This window comes from Grampus griseus, assembly GCF_964374135.1.
Source record: "Grampus griseus genome assembly, chromosome: 15".
Lineage (NCBI taxonomy): Eukaryota > Metazoa > Chordata > Mammalia > Artiodactyla > Delphinidae > Grampus > Grampus griseus.
In genome coordinates this window covers 74,959,826-74,972,508 of record NC_139009.1, presented here as the reverse complement: position 1 = coordinate 74,972,508, position 12,683 = coordinate 74,959,826, and the positions used below count along the sequence as shown (strand labels likewise).

The 12,683-nt window shown below is 42.2% G+C and overlaps 1 protein-coding gene across 5 annotated transcripts in view; it reads left to right on the top strand.

The window, feature by feature from the left end:
• IMMT (inner membrane mitochondrial protein) overlaps positions 1-12,429 on the top strand; it is a 48,833-nt gene extending 36,404 nt beyond the window's left edge. For 4 of the 5 annotated variants that reach the window (XM_082672011.1, XM_082672009.1, XM_082672010.1 and 1 more), the window contains 5 exons: positions 109-238; positions 6,280-6,503; positions 9,221-9,352; positions 10,330-10,459; positions 11,486-12,429. In XM_082672011.1, the coding sequence (XP_082528137.1) occupies positions 109-238; positions 6,280-6,503; positions 9,221-9,352; positions 10,330-10,459; positions 11,486-12,099 (1,230 nt within the window). In that variant the 3' untranslated portion in view covers positions 12,100-12,429. Of the gene's footprint in view, positions 1-108; positions 254-6,279; positions 6,504-9,220; positions 9,353-10,329; positions 10,460-11,485 lie in introns of those variants that run through there. The other variant, XM_082672012.1, reaches the window with a different exon arrangement.
• Positions 12,430-12,683: the final 254 nt, after the last annotated feature.

Below are 12,683 nucleotides of genomic sequence, written 5' to 3'. Positions count from 1 at the left end.
ATATTCACAACCAAATGTAAATAAATAAATGACTGTGACTTAGAGTATTTTGGAATGTTCATGGTACTTTTTGTTCACTTTAACCACATACCCCTTGTATCTGTTCAGGTTAAGGCGGCTCAGTCTGAGGCTAAGGTTGTGTCTCAGTATCATGAGCTGGTAGTCCAAGCCCGGGATGACTTTAAACGAGAACTGGACAGTATTACTCCGGAAGTCTTGCCAGGGTGGAAAGGGATGAGTAAGTACAACTGAAGTGTTGGTACCTTCCCTTTTTTTTTTTTTTTAACAACTGATCAACTGATCTAAACTTGCTTCAGCTCCATTCTCTAGTCTAAACCCCTCTGGCATGCACATCTCATCTGATATGCAGTATCGTGTTTTCCACATTTTATTTCAGTCACACCTGTGACAGGTGACACACCTGGTTTAGCCGTGGTGGACACAAGTTCCAGCCAGTGTAATCTGGAATCTAAGTGAGTGAAGTGACATAACCTTGACTCTGTTAGCATATTATATATATGTAAAATTATTCAAAACCTTTGTGACTTTAAAAATATTCATAATGAATTACTTAAGGCACACCTTATGACTGCTTTGTGACAACACTGTGGTTGAGAACTCACCCAGGGGTGCTGGGTGGAAAGGAAATCTGCTGTGCGGCCTTCAACTTGCAAATAGCTCAGACTGCGTGGAACTTGGATGGCTCAACAATTACACGTTGTAACTGCAGGGAATAGTCACATTTCCTTGAAGCTCTGTGAGAGTAATAAGAATCACGGAGATTACCAGGCTCAAGAAAATCAAAACAGTACTTCTTAAATGCCAGCGTCTGTTAGAAACTGAACATCAGGTAGCACCTGAAGAACTGGCATTATAGACCTCTCTGGGGTGAAGGTGGCAAGGTTGCATCACAGAACCGTGGCTGGTCTAAGGAGCTCAGGTAATAAAGACAGTGCAGGAATTTTCACAGCATCATAGCCAACCAAGGAGATGTCATGGCAAGAAGTGGAGTCAAGGCTGATATTAACTCAGATATGTAGTTAGTTTTTTTTAATGTAGTTGACTCACTTAAGAGCGAGATAGATACCAGATTCTTGTCAAAGCAAAAAATAAAAGCAGGATTTGTAAGAGAGGATTAAATGGAGAATCACACAAAGTTTAGTGTGGGAACAGTGAGTCAGTCTTATTTGAACATTGTTGGTTAAACTTGTTTGAACTGACTAGCAGCAGAGGGGACAGTGTGGACAGTGTGTCCTTGAGCAGGCCTGCTTCAGCCACATCTGTACCGTTTCCCTCACCAGAATCTTTCAAGGGCTGGGCTTCACTGAGGTTACAACTGAGACAGATGTGATTATCCCAGAGACATCCTCCTCCGCAAGTCACTCTACCACGTTACCTTTTTTTAATCCTTCTGAAATACTTACTCACTGGTTTTTGTTTGTTGTGTGTGTATCTCTGTCCGTTGGATGTAAGCTCCTTGGCTTAAACCTGACGTTGTTAGACAGTAGGGAGTCTAGGTTGGCTGCAGTAAATTAAATAAGGTTGAAAGGGCAGGTCAGGCTTTGCCTATAGAGAGTTAGTTATGAGTGCCATCCCTAGAAATTTGCATTCTCTCATCTAAAATACTTGTCTTTGGTCTTCCCAGTAGGCTAAATCCTACTAATTTTTCCATGCCAGCCTGTGAAGTTTTTAGCTTAAAAAATTTGGGGACCTGGGTCGGGGGGAATTCGTTGGTGGTCCTGTGGTTAGGACTCAGTGTTTTCACTGCCGAGGGTGCAGGTTCCATCCCTAGTCAGGGAACTAAGGTCCTGCAAGCTGCGTGGTGCGGCCAAGATAAAAATAAATAAAGATTTTTTTTTGGCTGATTAGAAAATTGCCCATTGTAAAGCATGAAAACATTAAAGCAGGTATTCTCAGCTCAGCATTTTTGCCCCCAGAGAATATTTGGCAATGTCTGGAGACAGACTTGTCACATTGGGGGGTTCTACTGTCATGTAGGGTGAAGGACAGAGGTGCTGCTCAGCACCCTCCAGTGCACAGAACAGCCCCTCCAACTAACTGTCTGGCCCAGAAAGTCAGTAGTACCAAGGTTGAAAGACCCAGCATGAAAGAAACGTATCGTATAGAAAGGGAAAATCTTCTGCAGTGTAATCTTTGGATTATTTTTTAGAGGGAGGAAGGCAACCTCCATTTAATTTCTTATTTTTTAAATAGATTGAAAGGTACAAATGGCACCTGCTGAAGTTTTTCCCTTCCAGCCATGCCTACAGCTGCAGAGTTTTCCTGCCAGTGCTGCTAATTGCTTGTGTCCCTCTGGAGATAGTGACTTATTCCATGATTACCTCAGCCCTCAATATATGTTCTCGCTTCTGAAATCTGAACTCTTTTAAGACCTGTACTAAGCTCATTAGTACTGATTTGTGTTACCAGTTATTTTTCTCTTATTAGTCTTATTTCCCTAAGTTATAAGTATCCTGGTGATACTCATCTGTCTAGTACTTTTTCTGTGTTCTCCATAGCTGAGCACAGTGGCAAACATAACAATATTTAGCTAACATTGTTGAGCATTATTTTATTTCTAGCACTGTGTTCTGAGTGCTTCACATGTAGCTAACTTTTTTAAAGTTCATAACAATCCTTTGAGGTGAGTTTTATCATTATGTCCGTTTTATAGATGAGAAAACTGAGACACAGAGGGCTTAAGTAGTTTGTCCACGTTTGGGGCTAGGGCCAGGATCTCATTCTTACCTACTAGCCTCACTGTTCTCTGGCTGATTGACTCGTATTGGCAGCACAGGACCCCCTTTTGAGCTTTTGAGAAGAGGGATGATGTGATTATCATAAGTAGGAAGATTCATTTTTATGAGCTTGAGGGTGAGTTTGACGTAGGGAGGGATGCTTCAGGGTAAGGAAGCTATTCAAAGCTGCTGGAGTAATCTGAGGGCGAAGTGATATGGGTCACCCGGTGTGTATGCCAAGGGCGCTGAAAATGAGGAGTAGGAAAGAGACTTAGAAGTGGTCATTCACCAATTGTTTTGTTTTGTTTTTGGCTGCACCGGTGCGTCTTGTGGGATCTTAGCTCCCCAACCAGGGATCGAATCCAGGCCCCTGTCAGTGAAAGCGCTGAGTCCTAACCACTGGACTGCCAGGGAATTCCCAGCAACTGGTCTGTTGAACCATAACTTGTATCTAGTGAAGTTGACAGTGTATATACTCCCGATCCAACAGTTCAGTTCCTAGGTATGAGCTCAGGAAGACTCACACAGGTGCTCAGGAAGATTCATTAAAATGTTTATAGCAGCACTGTTTGTAAGAGCAGAAAGATCAAAGACAGTTAAATACCACACATATGGCAGTGCAGATGAATGACCCAGACCATTTCTCTTGAACATAAATGTTAAGGAAAAGCAAAAAGTTGCAGAAGAATATGTAAAATAGGATACCGCTTACATGAAGCTTAAGAACATGTAAAATGAAACTATATATTGTTTAAGGATGCATGCGTATGTGAAGTATAACAAAATGAGTGATAAACACTATATTCAGATAACGGATACCACTGTGGGAGGAGGGAGGAGGAGCCACTAGGAGGTGTGCGCATGGGTGTTGCCAGGATGAAAGAATGAGGTGCAATTTGTAGGTTGTCAGTATTCCCGAGGGACATTTCCTTTATTGCTAGTAGACTAGTATATGTAGCCATACTTGCGTGCCACGTTGACACTGACCTATTATCTCTTAGCCTTGTCCATCTTTTGCCGGTTTTTCCTGCAGCATTGGGACAGATCCCTGTGTCTCTGGTTGAATACCAGATTAAGTAGTTGAACTTTTAGGGCCATTCTGGATGAAAAATACTTGTCTTTGAACTTGTTGAATCCAAGGGTCATACCCAGGATATTAAGAAGCTTATTCTGAGAGGCAGGAGACTGGCTGCAGGTCCTCTCCTGTCAGGGCTTCACGCAGTGGCACTTGTGATCGTGGCGGGGAGCATCATCCGAACTCTTCAGAATGTTATTTTTTTTTCCTTTCCGCCGCGTCAGGCAGTCATAGTTCTTAGTTTAATTTGCACCCATTAAGCGCAAATTTAATGTGAATTCACTGTTTTCAAATTTCCAAAGAAGAAAAATTAATCTCTTAAGTATTTGCAATGTTAGGAGAGGCGTGGTATTGAGAACACAGTCAGGACTGTGCCTTCGTGAAATAGTCTACGAACTAATGCAAATGGGATAAACAAGAATTGTAGTTTCCATGTAGAAACTAACCAAGTTGATTGCTTTACAACAGTAGTTAGAGATGAGTCCCCAGAAACCAAGACTACTTTCATATCATTGACTCTCTTATTTTCTGAAATGTTAGAATTTACCTTGATTTATGTAATGTCTTCTGATCCTTTAAAACATTTTTAGGAAATAAACTCATCATTTTACTTTCCAGTACCAAAATATGCTTTTTCTACTACTAGCTTCTGCTTCCTTCTTGCTTTCTTTTGGATATTCCTATTTAATGATTAATAACTGAAACATGTACTTACTTTTTTTCAAACTTATTCTTTTTCTTTGTAGGTATTTCTGACCTAGGTGAGTAATTATGTGTATTTTATGTTTAAAGGCTTCTGTTTTGAGTCTTAAAGGACTCAAGTCTTTTCGTTTTGCCTATGATTCTTATACTAAACCGTCTGAATTAATCTAAAGTAGAATTATGTTGCATGTGATAAATCTGATTTGTATATTTTTGTCATCCATGTGCTCTCAGGAACAAAAATGTTTTCCCTATGTGATTGGAAACCTGTAGATATGATAGATATATATATATCTTTTATAAAAGATATATAAAATATATAAGATATATATCTTATATATTTCTTATATATCTTAAAAGATATAAGATATATAAGATATATACTTATAAGATATATAAGATATATATCTTTTATAAAAGATATATATATATCTACATAAATATATATATATTTAAGTTTTTATTTTGTAAAATTTGAAACATTAAAAAGTAAGAAAACGATAATGAACTCCTGTTTACCCATCACCCAACTTTAGCAGTTACCAACACATGGCTGGTTTTGTCTCATTTATTCCCCCAGCTTATGTTGAAGCAGATCCCAAACATTATATTCTTCAGCTTGTAAAAACTTTCAGTATGTTTTTTAGAAAAATGTGATGACCATACCGTTGTCCCAGTCAACAATAATTCCTTAATGTCATCAAAGATATCTCTTAAGTGTTCAAATATCCCTGATCACTTTATAGAATGAGTGTTTTGGACCTCCCTGGTGGCGCAGTGGTTGAGAGTCCGCCTGCCGATGCAGGGGACACGGGTTCGTGCCCCGGTCCAGGAAGATCCCGCATGCCATGGAGCGGCTGGGCCCGTGAGCCATGGCCGCTGAGCCTGCGCCTCCGGAGCCTGTGCTGCGCAACGGGAGAGGCCACAGCAGTGAGAGGCCCGCGTACCGCAAAAAAAAAAAAAGAATGAGTGTTTTTAGTTGTTTTGTTCAAATCAGTATCCAGAGGAGCTACACATGGTGAATTTGGGCAATAAATCTCTCATCCTCACTTCGTTTTTTGCTTTTCAATCTACGTATCGTGGAATTGAGTTGTTTATCATAGTACTTCCCATATTCTTTATTTTGCTGTTAGAGCCATAATTCCTAACCTGTGGTAATATATCAGAACACTTCTGGAGTGTGAGATTGGGGAAAGAAAAAAAAAAAACATCAGAATCAGAATCCTTGGGTATGATTATTTTTAAAAGCTCTACCAGTGATTCTGATGGACAGCTCTGGCTGCAGATCCCTGTCCTGGATCATATTATCTGTGTAAGAAAAAGTAGAAAACTCTTATTAGGGAGAAGTCTGAGAGAACTTGGATTTGATTCACGTTTTAGCAGAAAACGTAGAAGTGAGTACGTTTGTAAGCTTTGTATTTAATTGTAAGCTTTGTCCTTAGAGGCAGAATTATGGTGAGTTATAAAGCCAATGTATAATCAGTTCACACTGGAAGTACTGCTCATTTGGGTTCCTGGAAAAAAACTGATTCTATACTTGGAGGCCTCCCTGAATTATTTTGCTTGGGATTGAAAATGCTTAGTTGCTGGCCATGAGCTGTGAATTTCTGATTACACGGCAGCCTCTACATCTCTTTTGAAATGTCAGCTCCTTCCTCTTGGCTTTTCTTCCTAGCTGTTTAAGTTACAATCAGTTGAGGCAAGTTACCTCGTAGATGTATGATTTTGGTGAAATCATTAACATTTTCATGTGGTTTTGTTTAGCTGACAGGCTGTCCCCCGACGACCTAAACTCCCTGATTGCTCACGCGCATCGCCGCATCGACCAGCTGAACAGAGCGCTGGCCGAACAGAAAGCCACGGAGAAGCAGCACATTGCCTTAGCCTTGGAGAAACAGAAGCTGGAGGAAAAGCGGGCGTTTGACTCTGCAGTGGCAAAAGCATTAGAACATCACAGAAGTGAGATACAGGCTGAACAGGACAGAAAGGTAAAGAAATGAGCAAAACTGCCTAATGTTTAAAGTGAATCTAACTTGTTTGCTTCTAGAGGTAATACCAGCAGTCACTGACTTTAAAATACTAGCTGTTAAGTCAGGCCAACCCCCCTCTTGAATGGAACTTTGGCCCTTGTTCTAGTCAGAACTTCTAGGGAAGGATTGGTCTAGCAGAGAACCTTTACGTTGAGCTGATGCAGGAGTGTCAGAAAGTAACGAGCTGCTGTCATCCAGGATTATCTAGCTTGCCTTTTCCCAGTGGAGCCTCTGTCCCCTTAAGCAGTGCTGAGTCTGTTGGATTCCGAGTATATTTTTCTCCTCAAGGGTTGTTTTTTGTTTCTTTGTTTGTTTATTTGGGGTTTCTTTGGCTGCAACACATGGCCTGCAGGATCTAGTTCCCTGACCAGGAATTGAACCCGTGCCGCCTACAGTGGAAGTGCTGAGCCCCAATCGCTGGACCCCTCTCTGCAAGCGTTTCTAAGTAGTTAGTGGTGAAGCATGGATGAAATAGCTGTAGTCTTCTGTCTGAGCACATCATGTATTAAATAGGTGTCTACAGGCTGATTTGGGAACCTGACTACTCATCCTACCTTCGCATTTTCTCAGCTGCACAGTTGACCATTCCCTCCTCCTTTTTTAAAAAAAATTAATTAATTTATTTTTGGTTGCGTTGGGTCTTTGTTGCGGTGCGCGGGCTTCTCATTGCGGCAGCTTCTCTTGTTGCGGAGCACGGGCTCTAGGCACGCGGGCTCAGTAGTTGTGGTGCACGGGCATAGTTCTCTGCGGCATGTGGGATCTTCCCGGACCAGGGATTGAACCCATGTCCCCTGCACTGGCAGGCAGATTCCTAACCACTGCGCCACCAGGGAAGTCCACTTCCTCCTCCTTGAAGCTCTCTCTTCCCTAGGCTGCCAGACCCCGCACTTGCTGGCCTTTCCCGCTGCCTTGCTGACGCTCCTTGGCTTCCTTTGCTCAGCCTTCAAATAGCGGCGTGCGCTGGCATTGTTCTGAAACCCTTTATCCATCTAAGCTGCCTCCAGGTGCTCTTTGCTAGTCCTGTGGCCTTGAAGTTCAAATACCGTCTATTACTGATACTTATATTGCTGGCTCTGACCTCTGCCTTGGCTTCAAGGGCTGTCCAGCAGCTGACTTGATGTCTTCAGCTGGATTTTCAGTAGTCATTTCAAACTCAACATGTTCAAAACAAATTTCTTGATTCTCTCCAAACTGTCTCCCAGCCCCTCAGCTGCTTCTCTCTAAATAAACCTCCATCCACTCATTGATCAAACTAGAAATCATGCTCAGTTGTTCCTCCATCAGTTTTTGCATCCAGACCATTGACAGAGTCTACCAGCTCTGCATTCAGAATAAATCCCTAAACGCTCCACTTTTCTCTCCTTCAGTCACCACCACCTTAGTTCAGAGTGTCGTCTTAACAGTGTCCCTGTTTGCATACCCATCTTTCTATGTCTGTTTACACAGGCAAGTGGTCCTTAGAAAATGTGTTCTCATCAGACACTATGCTGCTGCAAATCCTCCACTGACTGCCGACTGTATTTAAGATAAAATCCAAATTCTTAACTTATACCAGAGAAGCCCCTTGATCTCATTCCTGTTGCTGTGAGCCAGGCTTCCCTTACTTCCCTTATTTCCCTAGTGTACCAGGTACCTTGGGCTTTCTTGCTGTTGTGTTGGTGCCTTGACTACGTCTTTTGCCCTGGGGTAGCCCCATCCTGTTCCCTTCAATCTAAAGTAGAGTCTCTGTATTACTTTCTCTCATATTGCCCTATTTATTTTCTTAAAAACAAGTACCACAGTCTGAGATGTCCGTTTTGCCTGTCACTGATTCCTCTCTTGAAATGTATACTGCAAAAGAGCAAGGAGTTTGTCTGCCTTGAGCACCATCGCATCCAAGCTTACAGTAGGCACTGCCTGGCACAGGGCTGGCACTGCGTAAATATTTATGCACTGACCGAATGGATTCATTTATTAACTGTATTGTTTCTGAGAAAAAGGAAGTTATGATTTCCAGGTAATTAGTATTAAATAATTTGTAATATGACCCACGGCTAATTGTTAGGCCAGACATTGTAGGCTTTTCATAGTTTGGGCTTGATTTGGCCTGTGTTGAGTCTGAATTCATACTAAAATAAGCAGTTTCAGAGGAGCTTTCTTTGTTGAGAGAAACTGTGTTCGGTAACTGTCAGACATTTGTTACTTTTCTTAACAGTTCTGCATGGTAGGCATTATTATTCACAGACAAGAAAATGGAGACTTCGAAGATGAATAATCTCCCTAAGGCCACACAGATGGTTGCGGTGAAGCTGTGTTTGATCCCAAGTCTTTGTAGTTATTTCTGTGGTCTCGGATTTCTTGATTCTCAGGGGAGTATGTGATGCAGGAAATGACAGTGTTTGCTTTGTACAGGAGGCAGCCTGGTGATATGGAAGAAACTCAAGTCTGGGGGTTAGAGAGACCCCTGTTTGAAATCTGATTTCGCCACAGCCATGCGACATTGTTTGAGTCACCTTCCAACATTCAACTTTCTGATTCCTACGAGAATTTGAAATAAGAATGTGTTCCCGTGCACGGCTCATCGTAAGGGGTTCTGGACGTGGAGGCTGCCATCATCGTGGTTACTGGTCTTTCTCTTTTGCTAAAAGCGTATGTGGAGAATTGAGAATTCCTCATCACTGTGCTTGGCTTCACAGGTGGAGGAAGTCAGGGATGCCATGGAGAATGAAATGAGGACCCAGCTTCGCCGCCAGGCTGCTGCCCACACCGATCACTTACGAGATGTCCTTAGGGTCCAAGAACAGGAACTGAAATACGAGTTTGAGCAGGTGAGGACCTGTCGTAAAGCATCGTCTCCCTTCAACCTCCTTTTCCCCTTTACACTATAAACAGTCTCTGCTTTCCTTCTAATGTGCTCCATGTCATTCAGTCTGAGAGTGTGGAAGAATGGGGAAAGATTTCTAGTGGTGCCTATCCTTGCTGGAGGGGGACTTTTGTATATTTCACATCTGCTCCTTTTTACATAAAGGTGTACCTATGTGTTACTGATCATATGTGTTTTGTATTTATGTCCTAGTCATTTGGAGCCTTTAAGCTTGAAGGAGGGTTGGTACAGGGGGTTTCAGGAAAGCAGGTAATAATACTTGACACATGTGTGCCTGCTTTATCTCCACAAACCCTTGTGGATTATGTGGTAGTTCTGAGATTTTTATATTTGAGGAAACATCCCGGAGAGGTTAAGTTTGGAAACCACAGCAAACCATCAGGATACCTTTAATCATAATTAGTTTCTACTCAGCAAGTCATTTATAATATATTAACTTATTATTTTGTCTCACAAGAAGGGAATGAAGTTTTCCAAGTAAAGAAATCTTCCAGAAAATTGAAATTTATACCAATATGAAAAGGTATATTACTTTGAATTCTCTTTGATGAGTATTTTGAGAAAAATGAACTCTTAAAGTGGAAGATATTGAATACAATTTAATGTCTGTGTGGCCATACAGTTACTGTATTTTCTAAAGTTGTCATCTTCTCATTTTAATAGACTTCTTTCTTCCCCTCCTGGTCCTCTTCCTCTAATATTAGGTTCCACCAGTAAATTTGTAGAAGATGAAACATCACATGTGCTTTAGGAAATTTTTGAAACCTTACACATAATGTAGGAGTTTCATGACACCTGTTTTGAGATTAGTTAAAGGCCCTCTTTACTTTGGGACGCAGCAGTTACTGGAAGACTTAGTGGCCGATAAGTGACATGCACTGAGGTAGCATCACTCTCTCTGTGCACTGTTTACCATTTCAGGACCTGTCTGAGAAACTCGCTGAACAAGAACTACAGTTTCGTCGGCTCAGTCAAGAGCAAGTTGACAACTATACTCTGGATATAAACACTGCCTATGCCAGACTGAGAGGAATCGAGCAGGCTGTTCAGAGTAAGCACATGGACCTCTTACAGCTAATTTCATCAGCCCTACTTCTCAGGGTAAATTCTTGCTGTGAGGATAATGGTATACATGCATTGACATTAGGGAATAAAGATGCCAAAGTCCCTCTAATAAATTTTATTCATTTCTTAGAAAATTAGCCCCGGATTTGGTAAGTTTGTAGTATAGAGGGTTGTGAGAAGAAATTTAAAAGGATCTAAAAATTAAACCTAAGTAACTTGAAGTTTTACTCCTTATGTGACCGGCATGAGATCACCATTTACAAGGCAGTTTACCCAACACACTTTGGTGGTGTCTCATGTGCCCTGAGTGGAGAAAAAGGTCAGTGTGCTGCATGTTCGCCCTCCAGGCTCTGCCGTTACCTGGAGGTAACCTGGAGGGTTACCTGGAGGTGGTGACTTGCTTGTTCCACCCACCAAATGGATGGTAGTTATGCTGAGGCCTCCATGTGCCACACTGGAAGGGAAATGTCCTGACAGTGAGGATTTTATTAAGAAAATGGGTTTCTGTGGGATGTGATGGAATCTTTTTTGTCAGATAAGCATAGCAATAAGCTAAGTACTCGTGAAGTTTCAAGATCCAGTAGTCCGTTCCTTTGTAGAAAGTAGTTTCTGATGGCCTTAATGTAAGTCTTGGCTTAATTTAAATATCACATTTCTTTCTCAAATATTTCTGAAGATAAATGTATCTGAATTAGATACCCTGCATTCTCCTAGATGTCACAGGAAGAAAGAAGGGAGCCTCATCTGTGCACATCCACCCTCTCAGCTTTCTCCACGGCTACAGTAAAAACAAGTCCTCAGCAGATTATGTCGTGCCTTGTTGCCTCATGTGAAGAGGCCAGCTAGGAAAGAACGCACCATAAATAAGTGGTGGGATGGGCTTGGAAGAGGCTCTCTCCAGCCCCGACTTCCACTGCTGTGGAAGGTGTACCAGTTCTCTCTGTGTATGAGGACATAGTCAGGTGGAGAAAAAAGTCTGTCTTTGCCTTTTTTTTTTTTTTTTTTTTAATAGGTCACGCAGTTGCTGAAGAGGAGGCCAGAAAAGCCCACCAGCTCTGGCTCTCTGTGGAGGCGTTAAAGTACCGTATGAAGACGGCATCTGCAGACCTGCCCACTGTTCCCCTGGGTAGCGCAGTGGAGGCCATCAGAGTCAGCTGTTCCGATAGTGAATTTGCCCAGGCTCTAAGCGCAGCCCTCCCTCCAGAGTCCCTGACCCGTGGGGTGTACAGTGAAGAGACCCTTAGAGTCCGTTTCTATGCCATCCAAAAACTGGCCCACAGGGTAGCCATGATCGATGAGACCAGGAATAGCTTATACCAGTACTTCCTCTCCTACTTACAGTCCCTGCTGCTGTTCCCACCTAAGCAGCTGAAGCCACCAGCAGAGCTCTGCCCCGAGGATACAAACACATTTAAGTTACTGTCATATGCCTCCTATTGCATTGAGCATGGTGACCTGGAGCTGGCGGCAAAGTTTGTCAATCAGCTGAAAGGGGAGTCCAGACGAGTGGCACAGGACTGGCTGAAGGAAGCCCGAATGACCCTAGAAACTAAGCAGATAGTGGAGATCCTGACAGCATACGCCAGCGCCGTAGGAATAGGAACCACTCAAGTGCAGCAAGAGTAAGGTCTAGGAAGAGTCTTGTAAAGTCACATCTCATGTCAAAGGAAATTGGCAGTAATATATGAAGGGTTTGCAACAAGGTCTCAGAACTGCCTGGAAATGAGCAGGTGACAGGTACTGTTCTAAATGTTAACACCTGTTGCATTTATATTATTCCTTTTTGCTGTCATGTCAGTCAACTCCAGGAGCACTTTATTTGCAACTCGGGTAACATTTTCTGTTTTTCAGGTTTTACTGATCAGGCTTGTGAGCCAGTCAAAATAATGTTTGCGGTCACTGTACTGTTGGTTTTGCCCTTGGAGCAAACTGAATAAAACAGAAATTGAAAACTGAGCAGCTTATCCCTTTTCAAAAAGTATCATTTCTAGTTTGTTGTGTATATGGAAAATTTCCTTGAGAAGCAGAAGTAGCAGAAGTAGCAACTCCTGGGCGCTCAGAGTTGCCAGGCTGTGAACCGGGTTTCAGAAGCCCTAGGCCTGTTCTTGGCTTTGAAGGTCCTAGTGAACTGATTCCTGCTGGTCAAACTCAAGAGTGATGTAAATATAAGCCAAAATGCCAATATGTTTATAATTGGAGATATGTCATTC